This window comes from Anser brachyrhynchus, assembly GCF_964034855.1.
Source record: "Anser brachyrhynchus genome assembly, chromosome: 7".
Lineage (NCBI taxonomy): Eukaryota > Metazoa > Chordata > Aves > Anseriformes > Anatidae > Anser > Anser brachyrhynchus.
In genome coordinates, this window is record NC_137701.1 from 20264569 (window position 1) to 20289029 (window position 24461).

Sequence of the window (24461 nt, forward strand, 5' to 3'; positions counted from 1 at the left end):
AGATTCTGACCCTTAAGGAAACAAGCAATCTCTCCCTAAGCTAAATTCATAATCTTCCAAGTTTTTATTATGTCTAATCCTGGCTCTTTTTGCAGAGCTGACTCATGGGTTTAGCGAATATGTGGTTAATGATACTCTTCACAGTCTTTTTTCATGTCTTGATCCATCCTAAGTAAATTAAATTAAGGGGAAAAATATATGATCCTGAAATTATAAATTGCATTATGATCAAGCTAATATTAAAATTCAATACATTAATGCTGCATAGACAACTCTAATTCTGACTGCTTCTAACTTTAACATGCTTGATTTTGCAATTAATTTTATTTCATTTTAACATGCACATGAAATAGAGAACTTACATGAAACTTCCTACGCTTACAAAAAGAAAATTTGCTGGATGAAAACAGATTTTAACCATGTGGAAGTATGTTTGTGGTTTACATGCTCGCAAGGGGTCATCAGTAATAGCAGACTTTTAGATCTACTTTTTTTAAGCCTTTGCTAGTTGAGTTCAAAGAACAACAGAAAGCTAGAGAAAGCTATTTTTTCCAGTTTGGACCACCTACTTTGCCAGTGGGTTTCACAGCTGTTTGCAGTGTCTGTAAACCCCAGCACAGACCTGCTGGGTTCTCTTCTGAATTTTGGGAAGCAAGTTTTTTTTTAATGGTCACATTCTGCTCCTGCTTCACCCAGTGTTATTCCTTTGTTCATATCCTGTAAGATAACCCCTGTCTACAGCCTGTCCCTTTGAGTCCTGCCCACTCCTTGCACCCTCTGCTTCTTACTCTTCTCTTTTTCATTCCCTTGTGCTCAGGTCAGGTTGCCTTCCACTTCTCTTTTACACTGTCTGGGCATTATAAGTTGGAAGACTAAGTACAGCCCTGGCACTGTAAGGGCCTCAGCCCTTTGCTGAAAACTGAGGAATCTTCAGCCAGCTTCACCACCAGCCTCCAACTGAGCACCTGCAAGTAGGCAGACCTATACAAGAATAGCAGTGCTCATTTCTCTCAGTCTGAGATGTCAGAGGGTTCTTGCTTTTCTGAACCTTGCTTCAAAATATAGAAGGTAGAAGCATTTGAACAAAATGGCTGTATGTATTTAGTAAGGACAAGATGGAAAATTTTCCCCTAATTGTATCTTGGAAATGACTTTTCTCTTACTGAACAGCTCTGCTCTCTAGAGCTTTCATCTACTCTGTGCAGAAGGAACTCTTTTGGGAAAGGTATTTTCTTTTGTCACTGAGGTGAATTGATGAGATGGAGCCTGTTGCACCTGATGGTTTTTGTGACTGCATAGCACATTCTGCATCTGCCACTGGAAAGTCCCCTTCAAGAGAAGTAAGGCCCACTGATTTTGTTCCTATTATAGAAAAGGCTCTAAAAATGGGTATGACAAACTATGTTGGTGTGATCTTGCACCTTAGAGAATGCTGACTTCTTTCTGTTGGGAGTTTTTCTTTCCTACTTGCTATGAAATCAACCTTTTGGCATACTTGCAGCATTTTCTTTACTTGATTCACGTACAGTTGTCAGAGATAATTTTCTTTGGTTCACACAGCATCTCTAGTTTTGCCATTAAGGTTTTTGTTTTTCAGCCCACAAAATTTCTGAACAGGTGATACTAATAAAGCTTTGTGAAGCGTTTTTGACTATTTTCTTCAATGCTATGAATATATATAATATAAACAAATTGCTTTGTTTTATAGTGCCTGTATCAATTATTTGTCACTTGTATGTACTCTTCCATTAACTCTTCATAATTGACTCTGAATTGGTGGGCTTGAAATCAAAGTGCAAGAATTGAAATGTTACTCTTGAAAACAGTCTGATATGGCAGTATATATAACCTGCAAGAGTACGGCATAGTAGGTTTTGCAGAATATATTCAGCATTTCTGACCAGTTATATACATAGCTAACTCAGACTCATTATTTTTAAGGATGAGGTTCATTCTACAGAACCTTAGCCTAACCAGAAATGTTACCCACGTGATGTTTGCTTAGGTCTGTGAGTTCATCACAGGTAGTATGTCTTGGCTTCCTTTTTTAACTTCTATAATTCTATAATTCCTTTCTTAAGTTCTTTTAGTATTGGAGTGGATCACAGATTTTATTTCTTTCTGGAGCATCTCAGATTTTGTTTCCAAAGTCAGGAGAAGTGTTCAATTTGCATTTACTTCGACTCCCCTCCATGAGTCTCTTGTTTCTTGCAGCTTAACATTAAAGTTCTTTTTCACCTCTCCAAAAGCCATATTGGTCCAGATCAAAAGTTTATGTTAGCCTATTATCTTGTCATTGTCTGTTGTGAGCAGCAAATGCCTGGGGAAAAATGAAACAGGAATGCTTTGACTATCAACCAAGAGTATTTTAGATATTAGATAATTTCCAATTTACTTACTATTTACTTTTTCATTTTGATTCACCCAACTGGAAATATATGTTCTACCAGACTGAGTTTCAGGAACAAAATTTAATTTAGTTCCCTTTCTTCCACTTTAGATGTCCTATTTGCATGAGGAGGATACCATAAAGAGGCATAGTCACCGATAAATTCAAACCAAGATAGCGTATAGGTAAGAGATGAATGTTCAAGAACTAGTGTTTTTATCCTGTCAAACTGTGCACTGAGATTAATCTTTAACTTTTTATAATTCTATGACGCATGTTGAATTATGTATGACTCAATGATGACGTTTGAACTATCCATACAGTGCAAGCTTGAAGTCCACTGTATAAGAGAAGTTAATATCACAGTATCACAGTATCACAGATTTCTAGGTTGGAAGAGACCTCAAGATCATCGAGTCCAACCTCCGACCTAACACTAAGTACTCCACTAAACCATATCGCTAAGCTCTACATCTAAACGTCTTTTAAAGACCTCCAGGGATGGTGACTCCACCACCTCCCTGGGCAGCCCATTCCAATGCCTAACAACCCTTTCGGTAAAGAAGTACTTCCTAACATCCAACCTAAAACTCCCCTGTCACAACTTTCGCCCATTCCCCCTCGTCCTGTCACCAGTCACGTAGGAGAACAGACCAACCCCCACCTCTTTACAGCCTCCTTTAAGGTAACTGTAGAGAGCGATAAGGTCGCCCCTGAGTCTCCTCTTCTCCAGGCTGAACAACCCCAGCTCCCTCAGCCGCTCCTCGTAAGACTTGTTCTCCAGACCCCTCACCAGCTTGGTCGCCCTTCTCTGGACTCGCTCGAGCACGTCCATGTCCAATATAATGAAAGTAGAAACAAAACAACAACAAAAAAGTCTCCAGGAGGTCCCCTTTTCATATTGTAATGTGCAGTAATGACTCAAGAAAAGTAATGAATACAATGACACAGCGAGAAGACCAAGTGGGTATTTTGGTTAGTTCCTGGTACAACTAAGGAAACCACAAAACCACATCAATCCCTAGTCTGTTTAACCAGTTACAACAGAAAACTGTGGTTTTGTTTCTAGAACTGCAAACCACTAGAATAAAGAAGGTTTAGCTTATTCTCAGGAATTAACGTAGATTTCTTTCAAAATTCTTTTGGTATTTAAAACTAACATGTCATAGTACAGTGCTTGGTTGTGACATGAGGCAAGCCATCCAACCACTGGTATCATGTATACCACATGAACTTATTCCAACTATTTTCCAATTTTTCCAGATGGAGTAAAATTACTTGATTGATTCAAGAATAAACACGTCTCCTAGCCATATTTTATGTCATACTACAAAGAGAAAAAGACAGTTATCATTGTATTTAAATAGTCAGGTTTCATTTTCATTATCAACCGTTTCACAAAATAAACAATGAGTAATACAATTTGAGGAAAAAAGTTGTTCTTGGCAGTTCTAAAGTGATTCTGTATAGCTGGGCCTCATAACTACAGACAACACCGTTTTCTTTGCTTAAGCATTATACTATGACTTTATTGATATGATTCTTACTCGGCAGCACCTATATGCAGCAGACACAACCAAACATGCTTCTGCCCCACTGGTTTGGAACAGTGCTGAGATCAGTAGTCAGTATTTCAGCCAAGTGCTTGAGGTGGTTTGGTGGTTGTGTCCGGCTGTCCTCATGAATGACAGTGCTGACCCAGAAGGGGCCCTGAGAGCTTTCTTAGCGGTTTCCACAAATCTGCTTCTCAAAGCAGATATGCAAGATGTTGAAGGATCCTCTAATATCCCTATAGCAGAACAGATATACTCTATTTCTTGGAGTCGTTGGAGGACTATAAATCAAAAGCAAGGATGGCACATTTAGAAAGTCAGCCTTACACCAGTACTGGTCTCTCCGTGTTCAGTTCTATTGGCTTCTGGGTATGCAACAGTGGAGCTGTAAAAACAGCTGCAGCACAGCCAAGAATCTAGAAACATAGCTGGAAATGTTTTTGGCTTCTGAAAACATCTGAACCTTGCGAGTATAATTAGATCTTTCTGCAAATGGAAAGCTGAAGAATGGCATTTTTCTTTGACGCAGTTCATAGTCAAACTGCTCCTAGTTGCAAGTATAGCAGTATTTTAAATCAGTCACTGCTCTCTTTAAGCTGGAAATAACCTAGAAGCACATCAGTGTTTGACATCTATAGCTGTAACAAAATGGCTGAATGGTTAGCATTCTTCCTGCCACAGATCCCGTCTGTTCTTTTTCCATCTGCCCATAAAAGTAAAGGTTATCTAGAAATTAGCTCATATGTTATCGCATAAGAACAGTAATTTATTGACCAAATATCTGTCAGGAACTGGGATTTTTTTCTCTGATTATAAATCTTTTAATAACATAATAAGCAGAGCAAATGTATGTTGATGATCCAGATAAGAGTATGTGACAAAACCAGTACTTTTTCATATATTCATGATTCAACAAAGAGAAAAATGAGGAAAACCAACATTAAGATAACCAAATCCAGAAAGATACTGATGAGTATCAGAAAGCTTTAATAATGGTAGGAGACTGATGCTGAAATATCTAGGTCCCTCAACTTTTCCGAAGGATCTGTAAGTATATGATACAATACAATAACTTAATTCTGAGATTTTTTTTATTTAGCAGGTGATTGTCTAAAGTGCTGGCAGTCTGAAGAATGACTACAACCTGTTTTGACAATGTACTCAAAGCTAGTCCTCCATTTGGATGTGACTCCTAGGGAAACAGATAGATCTCATATGACATTCCAGCTATCTTATTACACTCTCTCAAACTGTTTCCTCTTGATGACTGCTTGGTGAGAAATATTTTTGAAGTCTTCTGTTATTCATCACTAGAGTAGATGATAGCTTAATGTATTCATTGTTCAAGGTGTCATTGTGTCGTGTCATTGTATCAGGACTTCGCGTGGTAAAAATGGTCAAAATGTGTTAATCCTTCTCCTCTTTCATAAGAATTCAAATGGTCTCCTGTTAACAAAACAATGTCTTCCAAAGAACAAAGACAATTTTAGAAGAATAAAAAATAGCATTCCTAGTCTAAGTGTCTAAATAAATACTCTAAGTTAAAAGTTATATAAGTTATATAAGTTAAAAAGGAAAAGAAAATCACTCATATTTTCTGAACAACTTTATGGGCAATTTTTAATAAAGAAAGAGTTTTCAGGAAGGTCTCTTTATAGGATGTTCTAATGAAGTGTTATATTCCACCTCTTAAGTAATAATTTGTAGAATTGGCTTTTGCTAAGTACTTTTACACTACTGACATCAATGGTAGAGTCTTTAACCATTGAACTTTTAATATTGCTGTAGGTACGTTATTTAAAAGTAATTCTAAAAGTCACAAAAGAAAAACATTAATACTATTAAATGCTGCTAGCGTACTAGAGATACTGAAAAACATATCTCTTAAAATAGTGACCTTTAAAAAGCCAAAATGAGGCTTCCTTTCAAGGACTTTGTTTTTGAATTGTGAAGAACTTATGCAGTATTTTTGTGAACTAAAAACTGTTATGAGAGCTGGGGAGGGTGGGTTTTTGTTGTTTTTAATCAAGCAGAATTGATGATTTACTAAGCCTACGAGCCTATTTCTAGCTTTCTTGTTAGATGCAGTTCTGGAACTCCATGACAAGGCTATTCAAGAAATACGTGATAGGCGTTTAGCTTCCTGAAATGTGCAGAATGTGAGATGAACCAAGGCGCAATAATTGCAGTGCTTCCCAGGTCTTTTCATTTGAAGACTTCCAATGCCTGTTGTTGCAGATTTCAGCTTGGCAGTTTTCCGCATCTGCTGGAATAGCTGTTTCATCTCTTCATTGGATGTGCTTCCTTCCCTTTAGATCTAGTTTAAGACTGGCCCTGAAACTCCCCAGATCTACTTTCTTTACTCTGTTGCTATCTGTTTGCAAGCTTCTGCAGTACCTGGCTTAAAGGAGAAAAATATATCTTTGGAAACAAAGATTTTTACTTTAGCATGGTTTTGCTTTAGCCTGCATCATGCTAGACCACTAGATGGCTTTTTTTGTGATGGGAAGGCAATCAATTCCAGATTTACTGGTGTGCCTGTCCCCAGCCCCAGTGAAGCACCCTACTGACAGAGCACCCTGGGCTGTTGCACCTGGGTCTCAAAGGACTCCAGTGTCTTGTCACCCTTCCTGAAGCTCCACCTGCTACTCTTGTGCAGAAGGGGAACCATAAAGGGGATCTGACCCAGAGCCACAGGATGTACGCGCTCTCCCTTCCTCAGGATATCAGCAAGCATATGTTTTCCAGATCTCAGTCTCTTAACATGCTCTTATCTCAATTTGCCTCCTCAGCTACATGGTAGCAGCAAGATGTGTGCAGATTCCAGGCACCTTAGCTGGTACAGCAGGTCTGCAGACCTCAGTGAAATAATCAAAAGTATATTCTAAACTTCCATATTCCCATTTTGTTGCTACTATTGAGCATTTTTTTTAGTTAGCCGGAATTCCCCCATCCTTCATTTGCCTTTTTCTCCTCATTAAAATATTTTTGACAGCTACAGTTACTGCTTTTCTTCTATCATATAAATTACTGGTGTTGCATCTTTTACCCAAAATGGTGGGTGACACTTCCTTCTATAATCTGTAATTGTTTCTGAAAGCTGACTCTCATCATCTTCATCAGGTGGTCCTTTGTCTTCTTAGTCCACTTGGTAGAACTGGTTTCCTTGGCAGAGCCATTTACTTAGCATATCCATTTTACTGCTCAGATAAATCTATTTAAATGTTAATAAGCCTCACTCCTCCTACCACCCAGCTCAGACATCCACAGTGTATTTTCCAGTGCCAGTGGGTGCCTCAAAAGAAATTAACCCATTGACTTAAGATAATACAAAATGAAATGACTAGCTTGGTTACACTTCACATTCCATAAAAAGAATGCAGAAATCTTTTCTTTCGTGCTCAGTATCCGTGCATCCCATCAGTGTTATTCAGCATCCTGGAGCTGTTTGGAAAAGAGGTTGTGCTGGTTGCCTCCTACTCAGATGTAAAGATATTTAATTGAATTCAGTCTCTCTCATCAAATATCAGCTGTTCTGAAGATTTATTTTTGTATGGCTGTGCGTTGCATAAAGCTTAACTAGCTTTTTACACAGCTCAACAGTGTTATCGTATGGCCATCATGAAATGAGTTGGAATTATATTTCTCATCTCCTAGGCCAATTTATTGCACTACGTGGGAGAGTTTCTAATCTCAGTTATACTAAAATCAATTATAACTCTGGATATTTGCCAGCACAAGATCAGATTCTGACTCATTCTTTTGTGCTTTCCCTCCTCATTTCCTTTTCATTATGAAACTTTGTGTCATAGTCAGAAATTGGTTATAGAATGATATAATTTTGCTAACGTGTTTTATATTTGGAAACTTGTATTCAGAGCAAAGTTAGTTCTTCTATCATTGCGCATGCATACTTGTGTTCTATGTGTGTTGAATACTCACATTGTAAGCCATAAAGGCCAGGTTAGATCTGTGTTAAACTGGAGCCATCTTAAATTCCTTTTAATTATTAACACAAATAATTGATTCTAAAATCCACTGCCCCATAAGGAGTGTGCTATAACAAGTTGCTCTGGTTTGAGGGGGAATCTCCTTCCCTTTACTGTATATTATGCTGACTTACCAGTGTAATTAAAAAAAAAAAAAAAAAAAAGGAGAGAAAGAAGTCACAAAGGGTGTAAGTCACTGTGAGAAATTTTCAGCATTTTGTTCAACAAACTTAGCTTCCAGGCATTTTGGTGCATTTTCTTCCAAAGGCATCCACCAAACCTTATGATCAATTAAGTCCACTTACCTCTTACTTTAAAAGCTTGTTTGTCATTTAAGAAGTGAATAGATGTTTTAATCGGATTTCTAAATGGGGATCATTTTCCTTTGCAAGTTAGGAACAAAATTAGAATTAGAATACAATTAGCTAGTTGTGAGTTTTTCACCTTGTTCTTTAACCTGGCCTTTTTACAGAAGCTACTAGTGGTAACCTGAGTAATGGAGTACATGGACATGGAGTCGTTCTCCTCCACCTCGCACCCCTCCCTGTTTCCAGGAATCAGTCACTTTTTCTTTTCAAATTTAAAAGGTAGCTGCAGCAATTCACACACTGTTCAGAAGCTTGAAAACAAGCTAAGCCCAGCCTTCCCAAATTGGGCTAAATATTGCTCTCATTTACACCCTAAAAATCAACATGAATGATGTAGGAAAATAAGCTATCAACTGCAATCACTCTGTGACTAATCTATTTGCTTTAATATACTACGTCCACGCATTTTCCTTGTCTTTCATTTGCTTCCACTTTGTATCAAATTTGTGACGAGAACACATAGATGTCTACCTACTGCATTGAGGCTTCACAGTGCTGCTAATTTTCCCAGTACTTTTCATGTAAAATAGCATGAAACAGCTGGAACAGACTATTACATTCAGCCTGCAATTCAGTTTGAACCCGTGATGTGTCTGGCTAAATCAGCGACCAGATGTAAAATTATATTTTTCCTTAGGAGGGGGGGTACTTTGCAGGGATAGCAGGGGACAGAGATGAATGCTACTCTTCAAGAAAGAAACATAGGGCTCCCAGACCTTCAAAGAATGATGTTATCCTGGAGGAAATAATCTCACAGAGTTCTCTTTAGTGGAATATCTCTTTCTGGAGTCTCTTGTGGAACGTATTATTTTACTGCTACAATACTTAGTTTAGGGAGCAAAATCACAATTCTTTCTTGGAAATGAAAAACTAAACTACTGCCATTTCAGTGCAATGCTGCGATGTTCCAGCTACTCAAAACACACCAGGGGCTGGGCACGTTGGGGAGAAAGGTATAGTTGAGCTCCCAGACACAAGTGGAATGCTGTGATTCTAATATATGCCAGCGGGCAAAGTAGAGAGAAGAAGCAATATGTGTTGAAAATGGAAATAATTTCCTCATAGATAGTCCTGAAAAACAGGGACCTTGTTCAAGCTGGTCAAATATTTGCTATCAGAACTGTTCTTCAGTGACAGATTACTCGTGTTAGTCTTCTTTCTTTTTTATTTTTTTTTCTAAAATGTATCTGTCATCTTTGGAAAACTGAGTTTTCATTATTTAAAAAAAAAATCTCTTACAAAAAAAGGTTTTAAGTAAAAGCTGAAAACCATTCAAAATTTTCTCTATGAGTATAAAAGCCTTTTTTGTTTTTTTTTAGTCCTTGCCTTCTTTACCACTCACCAGCTAGTCTTTAGAGTTATTAACAAATAGAAACCTTTGTTAGAAATTAGTTCTGGTTGAAAATACATCACAAGAACCTGCCTAAAGGCAGAGACTATCTAACAAATATTTTCCTTTTCATTTTTTATTATTTTATTCTTTCATCACTTTGCAGTGAAGTTTTTATTTATTGAGCAAGAATTCAAAACATTGAGCAAATGCTGAATAGAGTTACTACTTGAAAACAGTTCATGAACTTTGCATCTTTATGTGAACATCAGTTCCCCACAAAACAAACAAAAGAGGAAAAAAGAAACAAACATGCACTAGCTTCTATTGTTATTCCACTCCTGTTTTATAAATTATGCGTACTGTTACAGCACCTCAGAAGACCCCGTGTAACAAGTAAACAGAATAAAATGATAATCTCTGCCTTGGGGTTTATGATCTTCACAGAACTTTACTGGCTGAAGCGGACAAGCTCCTCCACACTGCACTTTTGAGATCCAAGCCATCTCCAAGCTGAGCGCTGCATCGCTGAGGTTGATGCATTGCTGAGTTAGTAAGTCCTGCTGAGAGGCACCAAACACTGCTGCAGCAACAACCCTGAGTGAGCACATCTTCAAGTGAGCTCCTAGCTGTGCAGGAGAGACAACATAGGCATATACTGGCTATAAAATGTGAGCCAGTAGTCAAAGACATAAACAGTTAATGAACAAAGAGAAAAGGCAAAACGAGCCAGCCTTAATAGCCAAGCTGCTATCCAGTTTCTGTAGGCACTACCGTTACAAGGAAGTTTAAAGAAGCCATTTCAGAAAACAAGGTGATTCTTTTTTTTTTTGGATGCCTGCAAGGAGATCTTATAAAGTATATGGAGAAGCAAAATAGAGTGCATAAATGTGCTTCCTTGAAAATTAATCATTATGTGATGGAGACCACAATCCAGTCAATTGTAGTCTTCAGTGAAAGACTGTAATTTTAGGAGAGTAACACTCTGGACATGAGAACAGATAGTTTATGTCTGAAATCATGGAGAACACTGGCCTGGAGAACATGAGGGCCATGGTCAAAGAAACAGGTTGGGAAAATGACCCTTGCAGCAGCTTTCTGAATGTACTGAGTGGGGCAAACCTACGTTTGTTGAAGGTGGAGAAGAGGATTTGGCAGTAACTGGCAAGTGAGAAGATCAGATATGATCAATGGGTTTTATCAGTGAGTTTGCAGTATTTTAGACCCGTTAAGAAAAAAGAGTGTACTGCAGCTGCACTGGCTTTGGCTCACCTGCCTGGTTAGATCAGGCGTATGAATACTTTGCCTGACAGGAATGCAACAAAACAGTCAAAGCATACGCTATATTTTTTGTCCTGATTTTTCTGCAGTATGCATCAGCTTGGTTGTATATATTACAGAAAGGAAATGCTTTTTCAGGATTTCAGAAAAGAACAGGGCAGGACTTTAAAGATAGGTTAAGTACCAAGATGAGGGTGAGATTACATGTTTAGGTTGTTTGTAATGCATAAATGTATTCTAGTATCACACAAATCCAAAATCTAAAGAGGTTGTTTTGTTTTGGTTTGGTTTGGTTGCTGTTGTTGTTTTTGTTCTTTCCCAGGCAAACCTCCTATGGATGTCAATGACATTTTGGGGGTAAAAATATTCAAGGTTTAACCCATGTTAAATTGTACAAATTATGCAAATGCTTCTGTCATGTTTTCTATAGCAGTCATATGTTATTTCAAGTAACATAATTTGGGAAGGAAGGAATACAAAATTTATCTACATATATTTGTAAATATGAAGCAAATTGAATTCATGTAGGAATATTTATAATACATATTTGATTTATAGCAAGCAAATTCTGTTTATAGATATTGCATCTAAGTGGATGTTTTAAAAGTCCGATTTAAGAAAAAATGCTCTGATAGCTGCTGCCCTTAATAAACCTGCATTTAAAGTTTTTAAATATTGACAATGATAAAGCTAATTTACAATTAAAAATTAATTTACACATTTTCTAGGCCTGTGACTTTTCCAAACAAGGTGTTAGGTACTTTTCAAACAGGGAATGCCAACACTTTTAGTTGTGTAAAAATATAAGTAAGTTAGTTCTCTTTGGGCAATCATTACACACTTTTAATATGAGGTAGAAAAATATATTATTTCTTGGAAAACATTTATGATGAGTAGGGTGTATGACCAGTGAGGAATAAACTATCAGACTTAAATGTAATACTGATAAATTCTGTACTGTGTGTGAAGTAAGGAGTTATGCTAATGCATACTAACATAAAATGAGTTTAGTCAAGCTTTCTTTTAAGCAGCTTGAAAATACTTATCACTATATGGAAATATGTGTGATTTCCATATGCAAATTCTTTTATTAAAAAGCTCAAGTCTCCCTTCTGTAATTGGCCTTGGCCATCAAGCAATGTGCTAACAATGAATTTCATCTCTTTTTATAGCACATCTGCTAGTAGTAGATGACAGTCAATTGGCAGAACTGATACCCAAGCACTGGCACAAAATCAACTTTTTTTTTCCCTTGATTTCATTCATTTCCTGCCAGCTGAAAATCACAGCCTCCCAAAAATGGTATCAGTTCATACTGGCTCTCAGAACAGAGAGGCATTACTGTAGTTTAAGAAGATGAAGGCATTTTGAAGTGAACTAATAGGATTTGTTAGCAAAGGAATGAACAGATTACTTACTAATGTGTCTGTGCACAATCTGGGAATTTTCTGCTCTTTAAATTAGGATATATCTGCTAATATACATCTCTCTAGGCAATTTAAATGCAAAACTTGCTTAAAGAAGAAGACATTTCAGGGGCATGGTTGAGAGGTTGTTGCATATTCCCTCCCCTGAGAAAATGTGAAAATAATCTGGTCCTGCAACATTCTTGCTGAAATGGCAACTTTCTCTTTTGCACCAGCTATTCTAAAAGTCATGGAAATCATTTCTCAGTTTGACAAGACAGAGGGCAGGGAAAGTAATAAAGAAGCTGAGCTAGCCAAATAATATGTCTGTTTACTCCCTTGTACAGAGAGTTCAGCAATGAGCAACATGAGTTTTCTTATTAAGGAGACTGGATGCAAAGACGAGACATCCACACTCCCTCAGAACTCCAAGCACAGTTATTCTCCATTCCCTGGGGCACTGAAGCAAAGTATTTTTGTGCTGCCATGACACAGGTACTTCAGATACACACAGATGATATATACTGGCATCCCTGCCAAGATGAAGGGTTCCTGGGTAGCTCCAGTGCTATATTATAACTGAAGACCATGTCTTTGTGCTAATTCCCATCTCCCACTCCAAATTCTAACAGAATATTGTGTTTTGGAACAAGTGTGAAAGTGTGGAACAAGTATTGAAAGTGTTGATAATGTTGATAAAAAATAAAAGTTTTTCCTCTAAAAAATGGATGTGAATTGTACTAAGTACATTTGAGACAATTTGAAAATATATTTTTTTCATTAACATAAGTTTTCCTAACAAGAAAGAGTTCCCAAAATGTCAACATAATTAAAATATCTAAGACAATACAATTTAAAAAGATATAACTGAGTACCTAATTTGTACCTGTGGAAATGTCTAGGAATGTTTCAGTTTTCTTCCCAAAATGGATTTTCCTTTCTGCAGGTGGACTTGAAGGCTGCTTGTTCACCATTCAGATAAAAACTTAAATATATTTTTTGTTTTGTTTTGTTTTAATGAGAATATGGTATACTGATGGATGCAGTCTAGGTTTCCTTGAAAACAAGCAGATCATACAGCTAACAGCAATGATTGTAAAATGTTCATTTCAAAAAAATAACTTCACAAGAAATTTAACTAATACTATTTTAGTATTATTTCTCCATCTAGTATTTATAAAAAAATAGTTCTATTTTTAATAAGTAGTAAGATGCAAAAAAAATACACAACCTACTACTCTTTTTCTTTTACAAAATTGTCCAGTATTTACTAATGTTATTTTAGTGAGAGTAACATTCACATATATCTTTCTGTTGTTCTTAGAGTATTGTACATTGACAGAGCAGTTTAGATATAATGTTTTACTTCAAATGTTGTTTTATTTCTTCATAGAATAAGGTGTTAAACAGCCTTTTGGAAAATGTGATAAAGAAGCCCTCACTTGGTCTGTTTCTTCACCTTCACCTGCAAAGCACATATGTTACTGGCAAGGCAAATACTGTTCATTGGAAGGTAAATCCAACCTAAGTCTTCTATCTCTTGCTTCTGTTAACATCAAACTAAACAAGCTTGCAAGTTCTGCCTTCAATTAATCTGTATGTCCTAAAACACCAGAGTCACAGACAGAGGGCCAAACTGATGTCTTTGCAACATGCACTAAGTAGTGCCTTCCCTCTCCCGTCGTCTGACTGAGGTCATGGGCTGGTATATGCAAGGTACTATTCAATGTCAACAAGAGTGTCAAAATCTAGCTGTTATTTATGGTGTTTGTCTTCAGATTACAGGCATTCCTCCTCAGTCAAATATGATGATTTTCATGTGAATCCACTCCTTTATCTCATCTTAATCTCTATCTGAACAGGCTGCAGATTATTTCCAACAGGAGCATATTTGCAAGGATTCACAGGCTAAGGCTATCCAGCCATAAACTGTGACTGCTTTGCATTGGGTCTGGCTCCGTGTTTGCACCTACATGCACTTCTGGTTGTAGCTCACAAAAACTTTCTTTGTTGAGTATTTGATCAAACATAGGGCTGAGTTTTACCTCAACCCATTCATTCTAATCCCAGGTGGTTTTCCTAACCCAGCGTGTATTTTTTATTTGAAGAACAGCCTTTCAAAAGCCCAAGGAAAGAAGGAACACCAGAATAGCTCTATGAGATCATCCCAGGATCCTGACTCCAACAATAGCCAGTAGTAGATGACCCATATCCTGTTTCTGATGATATCCAACAGAGGCAGAGGCCTGCGGAATAAGAGGAAAGCAGGCACATAGCAATAGATACATCACTGCAAAGACTACTTTTGCATCATTCTCAGCAAGTGCAAGGCTTCATAGATTATAAAACAGATTCTTAAGTCATCAGTGGTAGTTACAAATGCTATAGAGAAAAGCAAAAAATAGTAGTGGATTTTTCATTCTCTGTAAAGAGCAGTGCTAAATACGTCTTCATACATAATAAAGTCTTCTCAGCTCTAGGTCCAGGAAATTCCTCTGGATAAATATTGGAATTGTTACTATTTCACTCTTCCTTAGCCTTGAAAATACTTCAGTGTCTCAGGCCAACCACTAAATTATTTCCAAGAGGCTAATGGGCAAGTTTAATTTCAATATTCAAAACTCATCTTCTCTCTTACTCTTATGATATTAGATGACATCTTTAAAAGAAAGGGAAAAAAAAGCCAAAACCAGAACTGGAACTGAACTCCTTTTGTGACCTATCATTCCAGGACAGAGCAGAAGTAAGTAACAAGTGCAGAGAAATTTTCCACATCTGTTGCTGAATTATCTGCCGTTGGCAGGTACAGAAATACTTAAAATATACCTACAGAGTGGAGAACCTGGATGAAGGCATGAACAGAAAACACCTGTCGATGCCTTTATTGCAAAGCACTCTAAATTTTTGTTTTCATCTTTTGGTGCAACTTAGTTCAGAAGTTCGAATATAGAATGCCACAGTTCTTATATTTCTGTTCAGGTAATCTTACTTGTAATAAACCTGGAATGAGAGTATCTTGACACTAATCAGATCAAAGAGAGGTGACTACATATTATGTTGTTTATGCAAAGTAATATGTCTTATGTTAGAAACATTAAGCTTGTGTATTTCAGAAGTAATACAGGGACAGGAAGATCATTTTTCATTTCATCCATGATATGTTGATTTGACATTCAGGGAAGAAAAGCATGGAAACTATGATAGAACAGATGAAGATATTACAAGATTAGCTTGAAATGGCTTCTGAATACCTCTATCATAAACCTATGGTAAAATACTACCTGTATTACCTGTAATAGAAGATCTATTACCCATAGTGTGCTTGGAAAGTATGAGTCCGATTTACATTCATTTTTAAGGACGTTCTAATAACATTTGAGCTGACTTGAATTGTAGACACACTAACCCAAACAAGTTTAACAGATGGTATGATGATGACCTCACATTGTGGTCTAGACAGGCTAATGAAATGGCTGCATAACAGAAGGAAACCTCCAAAATTGGATAAAATACAGTTTTTGGTGAAGATAAAAATGAAGCTATGGGTTGCATAGTAAATTTACACAGTACATCAAAGCGTGTTCCGTAGAACAACTATTTTCATTGAGGTGTGATGAGACCACTTTGATGGCTGTACCTGCTGGATAAAACAGAGGGTTGGAATAGGTTTTCAGGCTTAGTATCTACACAAACATTGAATCTGCTCCTTAGACTGGGGACTCTGTAAGCCCAGAAAAAACAAGCCAGATATACCTGTTGGCTTTAAATCAAGTCTGTGTCTAAGCGCTTTCTTTTGCACGGATATTTTCCAAAACTGTTTTTCCAAAACAATGTCAGGAATAGAAATAACTGCCATGGGAAGCTGGTAATTTTTCAGTGATTAAAGTTTTTCTTAACGGTCAACCATCAAAAAATTCATCTGGTTCTGAATTGAAAGTTTCTTATTTTGTGTCTCCAATTAATTTTGAAATAAGAAGAAAAGAGTGTTCTGATTATTTTAGTCCTGATACCTAGCTGATTGCATGAAGTTCAAGAAGGTGCAGAAAACATAACAAAGGCCACAGCTGTGGTTGATTATAGTTTTTTCTCATGAACATCATCACCTCAAATGGGTGACTAAGTATTTTTGCACTGATTTGAAGGGGTTTTGAGTCACAGTATCTTATTTTGAAGAGGCAGTGACTTAAAGAATTCTTCATTTTTTATTTTTTTTTTTTTTAGTTTCAGAATGTGAACAGTTTGCAGAATGTAAAGTCTGTGGCTCACAGAGGAGCCCTATTACATGGTGAGGCCATGAAGAGTCTAATTCTAGCAGAGTTAACGTGCTCACATTTGGAACATCTGTAAAGTCTAATGTGAACTGAATGTTAAGTAAAAGCAACTTCATTTGTTAGTAGAGCGTGGCGTATTGCCATATATGCAACTTCTTTTCCACATCACATGCTTTTTGTATATTTCACACATGCTTCAAAGATTCTATTTTTGGAATAGTTTTTAAGGGGTTTGCTATGTTTATGGAACTGATTCTTGTATCTTTCCTGAAAACCTGGGTTGTTAGACCCTTGTGTTCAAAGCTCTCACAACATAGAAAAAAGATCAAACCAATGAAAGTAAAATGATCCAGAAAGTGCCCTGCATAAGTTTTATTTGTTTAAAATTCTTACTTTAGGCTGTATTGAGAAGCCTGTCAGGCCAGAAAATAAATGCTGAAAAGTAACAGTAAGAAAAAAATCTCCCATTTCTCAAAGACTTAAAGTGCAAGTAGACATGTTATTGGTCTTTTATAACTGCAAAGCTAAACGTTGCTAGTCTACATCTCAGAAATAATTTTGGGAAAAAATTTAGGTGCTTGGGAGCAAGAAAGATTTTTCTGACTATTTCTGATATTAGGAAATTGGCAGCTGCTTAAAAAAGCTCAGTGGTTTGGAATGTCAGCCCATGAACTGGGGGAAGACTCATTGGAAAGGTTCACGGCCAGAATCATCCAGTGTACGTCCATAATGTTAAAACAGGCCAACCAAATGCACACCAGCTTGTTTTGTGATCTGGAAATGGGACAGATGAGCTGCAAGCACACAAGGACTCGCTTTTTGCTGGTGAGTCTAAGTGTTGAGATAGACACTTCCAAAATCTCACTAGGAATCACATCTTTGGAAAGATATGATTACAAACACAGCATAATTTACTTTGCCAGCATGCTTTGCTGCAGCGCTATGATCTCCATCTGTCTGCTGTTTGGTATGTGAATACACAGCTACAGCTATAGGTATAATAAATACATTAGGGCTAGGTTGTGCCTCAAGGCAAATGTTCTGTTGATTTTACTGTCCTTCCTGTTACGTCTTGTGATGTTTTGCTGTGCTCATCCACTCGCCCCATAAGACATCCATGTGAGCAGCTCTATGGTTTTATTTTCATGTTTAAAACAAGTTGCTCTAATCAGCTTTTCTGTAACTTAAACTGCAGTTGTTATGATCATATTAAAGTATTACTTTTCAGGCTCAGCCATGCTGTAAGTCTATGATTAGAGGCTTAAACTACAGTGTGGAGCAAGTCTATAATGAAAGCAAAGTTCTCTTTCATTTCCTATGATTCAGCGTACTTGACAATCGCCCAGTTTTGCTTCCCATGCTGTTACATTTGAGACTTGGCCTCCTGAGTGCCAGTGGAGCACTGCTGCCTCGCCAGCTCATCGTTCCCGATTGCATAAGTGATGGCAAACCACTCGCCTGGTGCTGGCTTGGAGGCAAAGATATATCGAGTGAGTATGTGGGGTCATTGTTAAACAGACCCAAACCTCACCAGAAGCACATTTATTTCAGGGGGAAGGTGATTTTTCAATGATTTCAGTGTACTTTGGATTAATCCCTGAGACACTTGCCTTGTTTAATGTATTAGTGGAAAATCTTCAGGATCGTGATGTAAGGGTATACCAAAAGCTGGGACAGAATCTTTTGAAGGTAATAAATTGTTTATGGCCAATAGTAGTACTATATTGTTGCCTAAATAAAGATAAAGAAACAAATGTTTCATCCCTTACAGGGGTACATCCCCATTGGCTTTTACTGTAAGAATGTGGCCTGTATATTTAGAAAATAATATTGAGAATGTTATAGGATTGATCTTCAAACAGTTTGTTTCTAGAGTATGTTTAATATAAGGGTCCCTTAGTTTTGTAGTTAATTGTTAATGGTATTTCCTAAATTGTAAGCCACTGTGAATAGCTTCTCATACTTCTGTTCCAAAAATAAGTGCAAAATAAGCCAGCAGCTTTGCAGTCATAAAACCTAGGAACCTAATTCTAAAGTAGCTCCAGCTGTGAAGTCTAGGAAATCAGCCAGGCTGGTTTCAGCTCCTGTTAGATTAGAAATTTGACCTACCAATAAAAGAAACGGACACTTTGTTTATCTTCCCAGAGGGTACTGATATACATCTTAAATGTGTCTGATTGAATCAATATACTGTCAAGGTGAATCCCGTAGCGGTAGCATTGCAATGCTGATAATCCGCCAGCAGATAATGAAATTCTTAGAACGATTCTAAGAGTGACACTTGAATACAAACATATGTCAAAAGTTTTTAAATTAGATAATATTTTTGAACAGGTGGCTGGCATATCTTTCTTCAGCCCAGAAGGAGGTAATGCCTCCTATTCACCAGGCATTGAAGAGGAAATTAATCTCCTACAATGTATTTTTTTCAGTCGTAGTTTATAAGAGTAGTGTGAGGCTCTGTGATTGTTTCTGATAGATTCCAGAAATCCAAGCAAACAAGTAATGTGGATTTCCTTTTTCTACTTGCTTGTTGTAGTTATAGTAGGAAAGACTTCAGTCATAAGATTGTTATTTCTTGGTACATCTGGACAATACATTATTGGATTCAAAAGCTAAATTAAAAACGAAGAAAAATACAGTTCAGTTCAAGTGAAACAGATTTTTTTTGTTTTTTTCTAAAAAAAATCAGCTTGTCTTAATGCAAAATATTTTCTTTACAATTATTTTGCCCTCTAAAATATTTTTAAGTGAGAACTTTATTTTCAAAAGATAAACTGAATGTTTTTATTTGAGAGCATTGAAATAAGCCCTAATTACTGGGGCTCGTTATGTTTTGGTCTGTTAATATATTTTTACCTTTAAAGCTATTTTACAGATTCACAGATTTGGAAAATACTTACAATTTCTCTGAAAATGTTGATGTGAATTTAGTATTTGCATAAATGCCTTTCTTTAATGTATTTTCCTTACATTTCCAGCATAATTGCAGATGCATCTGGTGGTGAGCAACCGATTCCTATTTTCTGTCTACATAAGGCTTGCAAATGGCATGTTTTATAGTATGATGCAAGGAACCATCATGAATATTGTCCTGGGTATCAAAATTAATCAGGTATCAGATTAAAGTTATTTTCTCTTTGTTTTGTAATTTATACTGTATACATAAATTCTACCTTCTGTTTTATTTCCGCCTTTTAATTTTAATTTGCACAATTAACCCTCACAGAATTCAGCCTTACATATCTAAGAAACTAGCTGAATTTTTGAACCTGAATTTACTTCATATTTTTCTTCTGTTTTTGTAACCTTGTTGGTTTGCTGTGGTTTTTTGATTGTTTGTTTAATATTCTAAACCTAGACGATGACAGGGAGCTCTTGTACTGATGGAATTTCAAAATACTGCCTTATTTATTTGAAATTATAGGTAATTCAAGGAAACAACTTACCTATGTGTAAGATTGTACTTCTCCCTTCTCCATTTTCTAATATAACTATTAGTTCGGTAAAAAAATAAGCAATTAGAATGTTTTTGGTTTGCATTGGTTTAGCTTTATATTCTAATCTAAACATAATCTCTGTATACATGTCTCTTTACCGTCAGATTTTTAAAAAAACTAGGGAATTTGAATATTAAAATTAAGATACTTCTAAGGACTAACTGTCAAAAGATTTAAGGTTTTCTCATAACTCAGAAATACATTCCTAAGCGTGTTTTTATATATTCATAAATATATATAACTGTGATACAGACCTTTTTATAGAGTGAGTTCCTAAGCATACTATGAAACAACATACATTTTAAAGAATTTTTTTAATGCACATAGCTGTGTATGGACATGAAATATTTCATATGATTCTCATAGGCTTCCTGATTATAATTAAGACAGAGATTACACTTTTATTGTATAGAAACATTTTAGGTTTTGTATTAAAACTGCTTGGTTGGGCAGAAACTAACACATCTAAATGAGAAATTGTGCTGTGAACTCAAGAATTAAAGAAGCTGTTCATCCTCCCAACGTGTGTCTCTTGGTTGACTGATTTCTGCTTTTAAAAAGATACAACTTCAAAATGAGGCTTTTATTCTGACTGATACATTCATCAGCTTTCTGTCTTGTGTGGCTTGTATGGGATTCTCCAGTGGCTTATAAGGAGTGATCTCTTACTGTAACCTTTCCCTTGACTGATCTTACAAGTTCTTTCTTCCTCTTCTCTGTGGCTGCCTATTTTTGCAAAACTTGTAGGAGCATAATTATTGTTGGAAACTCTCAGCCTGTGTCAAATCTGGTTGAACCAGTTGGTCAGTTTTCAAAAGTCCTTGCAGAGTAGGAGACACTCAGAAACAGGCAGACATTGTGACAGCAAAAGCTTTCTTGCATTGGAAATCAGTAAAATCAACAATAACCACAAACTTTATTTGCTAAATTCCTGTAAATCCTATAAAACTATGTCACCAGCACTCCAGTTATCAGGCTGAAAAATGCACTGAGGAACTTTTTTGTTCCAGCGGGTTTTATTGGCATTGCTCTTATTAACACCTCCTGCCTTCTTGTCACGCTAACATCTGCTTATTATGCTTGAGGAAATCAGTATGTTCTCAAAACACTGTTTCACAGAATTCTACATTGTCATTTCTTCCCACCCCCACTTCATTTTCTTTCATGAGTTTGCCACTGTGGCAAGTGGCTCTGGGGGTTTGGACACTTCAGGAATGGGGCTTGTCATAAGCATTTTCTGTTCAGCCTTCCTGGCAATAAAGACTTTTTATTTATTTATTTATTTATTTATTTGATGCAGCTTTGAAATTCAACTGCTGGTATTTTACCTTGAGGCTCAGAAGATTCTGGAGACTCAGGACTTAAGAGATTCTTTGAATGTTTTCTCCAGTGTGCTCTGGAGCTGTAGTGTAAGGTAATGTTAGCTTGCAAAAATCGTTAGTAACGTGCTGGCAGGCCAGCAGCGCTCAGTGCAGGTTTCAGTGATGTTCCATCAACCTTCATTTAACGTTTGTGGTTCTGTGGCCAGAATATTTGGTCAGGGTATTAATTCACAGGATTTCTGGGGAACAGCATGGTGGGTGGGCTGTAGAAGAAAGACAGAACTAGTTATTAATTGGCTTTACCCTTCTGTAGACAGCCCTATCCTTGAAGGACCTAGCTCTTAGTGAGCAAGCAGAAAAGAAAGTGCTGATTTATGAAAATTAATCCAGCAAGATAGGCACTGATGTGTATTATTCAACAGAATTGCCCCTCCCTAGAGCTTTGCATGACAGACGCATTTGGGAATGAGAGAGGGCAGCCCTGCTATGGGGTGGCAGAACCTCACTGGAGCTTCTTTGCTTCTAAAATTCCACTTCTTATCCCATGTTTAGAGTTTGTTGAGGCTGAAATACTACTGCAATGACAACCAGGCAAGCTGAGTACTTCAGTAGTGAGTATTAACACCTTGTTAATAGTATCAGTACTCAGTACTCAGAGTAATAGTTTTCTAACTGGTTTGCTTGCAACAATATATTTTTTTTACTTACTTGCAATAATAATAATAAAAGGCTTCTTAGGGTTTGTACTATAGCCCATTTTTTCTTGATCATAATGTGAGCTACAGGATTTATATTTCATAGCGGACCTATAAAATAGCCGTAAGCACAGTTCTCTCTTTTTGTTTATAATTTGGCTCAGGTGACAGCTGAATACAAGGAATGGGAGAATGTGGAAGACTCAGAGGTGACAATAGAAGGAGAAGCAAAGAATAAAGCAGCAGGATTACAGCACTGTTGTTAGCCATTTCAGATTGAACTATTGTATTTTTACCAAATGCTTCTTGAATATACTGGGGAGCAGCTTAAGGGAGGAGAAATAAAACCTGGAGCAGGCACTAACTTACCCCAAGCACTGTGGTTCTAGCTTTAGAAATGAAAATAAGTATTGAACGTATATTTCATCATATACAATAGCAAAGACAAATAGTGGTGTTGCAGGCTTCCTCTGTGGCGCTGCTGGCATGCAGTAAAGTAATTGTCACGTTATACACAGCAATTCAAATGAAACTGAGTCAAACCTAATTAGCTCCTGTCTTTAGAGCATTTCTTCATCTGCAACACTTGTAATCTTTAGGGTCCTGCTGTGCAGCTGCAATGTTCTACACAAGATGCAAGCTGCTAGGGGAATCCCATTCCAAAATGTGGTCTAGTTTACCATTACATACTGTAACTTTTACACTACTGGTGGTCTGTTTTGTTTTGTTTGGTTTGTTTTGTTTTGTTTTTTGTTCCTTGCTTTCCTCTACCCTTTATATCTTTACAACCTTATTTTGTGTGGTACTGTATGGCAGCCTAGCTGGTCCACCTCCTTAATGTTGAAGATGTCCTTTATCTATTTGACTGTATCTAGTCCCTGAGCTTCTTTATTGCAGATTTTTGTCCCATATCTGTCTGCAGTCATTGCCTCACTGCCTTCACAAAAAGACTTGTCTTCTCATCTGCTCTGATTTTTTTTTGCTTCTTTTATTGAGCAGATGACATTGACCATTAAATGCCATTTTGGACTTTAGTTCTGTTTTATTTTTTGAAGGAGTGATATGAAGTAATAAGTTTAAAATACTAATTTATTAGTTTTGTATTTTACACAGTTAGTCGTATAAAATTGCAGGTAACTTTCTTCTAATGACAGTCATCACAAAATTGTCCTTCAAACTTTTAGGCTGTTCTTCAAACTCAGAATTACTGTTCAACTTATACCAAGTATGACTGAAACACTTCCAGGTCATTCTAATTACTCCTAAATGATAGAAAAATATTTTCTTTCAAAAAACAACTTCAAAAACCTACAGAAATACTTGTGAAGCTCCGAGTGCTTAATTAATCCTTCTATTCCTGGCTTTTTGCAAAAGTTTAAAATGAACACTTAGGTGTTCTACTTAAAACTGCTGATGAAACTAATGTTACACAGATTAAATACATATTTGGTGAGATTGCAGTTCAGATCACATGATAAAACTAACATGTGGTTAAAGCAGATAACTTCAACTAAGTTAAAGTTCAGAGAATTAACTTTTACTTAATGCTGAAGACATGGTTTTGTCTCATGCAGGCTTCTTCAGCTCAGTTGATCCCTGGCTTTAACAATATTAAACTGTTACCCTGACAGCTGAGCTGTGCTTTTCCTGTGAGGCACTCTCTCCATATCAACAGTGTTCGGCCCAGTCAGTTATAGGGATCAATAAAGTGGCAATGAGAAAGGGAGTCTTACAACCCAGCCCCTCACCAGTGCCGCTTGCTCAAGATTATCAGTTTCTGTAAAACTTAAAACCAACATTTTCCTGAGTTGGTTAAAGTATCTTCATGGTGTGATGACCAGTTTCGAACTTCTAGTAGCCACCTTCTCTAGAATCAGTGTTTTTTCCTCCCACTCCTTGTGCTTGTATGGAGTCTCATTAAGGTCAGAATGGGCCTAAGAGGAGAAATTTATGATCTCATCAGTTAGGATATATTCAGGTTGGTTGGTTGTTTTTTTGTTTTTGTTTTTTGTTTTTTTAAGAAAAGCCATTTCTAATTTTAAAAACTAAGAGTAGAAATCTTAGCTTATCAGTTTCCAAGCTGCTTTGCATTTTGTCTTTTTTTGGTGTAGAACATGTGCTTAATGGTTTGTTTTGTTCATCTTGAATGAACAGCAGCAGTTGACTCCTCCAGTATCTATACATATTAACCCAGACCACTAAATACGTGCCACATTTTAGCTACTCCCAAGAGTCTTTTTCCCTGTTCAATTCTGTTTTAGACACTCTTTTGATGTTCTCGTGGGGAATGCCAGTTGTTCCTTTGCCAACATTACCCTCAAACCATAAGCACAGGCATGTATGTCCAGTAGGAAAGG

General features: G+C 36.8%; 2 protein-coding genes across 4 annotated transcripts in view; both read left to right on the forward strand.

Moving 5' to 3' along the window:
- The window catches only part of LOC308198474 (uncharacterized protein), a 65401-nt gene extending 49889 nt beyond the window's left edge, over positions 1-15512 (forward strand). For 2 of the 3 annotated variants that reach the window (XM_080600913.1, XM_080600915.1), the window contains 4 exons: positions 2501-2574; positions 10077-10182; positions 12664-12811; positions 13710-15512. In XM_080600913.1, coding sequence (XP_080457039.1) covers positions 2501-2531 — 31 coding nt within the window. In that variant the 3' untranslated portion in view covers positions 2532-2574; positions 10077-10182; positions 12664-12811; positions 13710-15512. Of the gene's footprint in view, positions 1-2500; positions 2575-5041; positions 5217-10076; positions 10183-12663; positions 12812-13709 lie in introns of all 3 variants that reach the window. The other variant, XM_080600912.1, reaches the window with a different exon arrangement.
- A 2373-nt stretch (positions 15513-17885) lies between these two features.
- The window catches only part of LOC308198464 (neurabin-1-like), a 52180-nt gene continuing 45604 nt past the window's right edge, over positions 17886-24461 (forward strand). The window contains exons 1-2 of the mRNA XM_080600863.1: positions 17886-18077; positions 19569-19702. The gene's annotated coding sequence lies outside the window, so the exon portion shown is untranslated. The remainder of the gene's footprint in view (positions 18078-19568; positions 19703-24461) is intronic.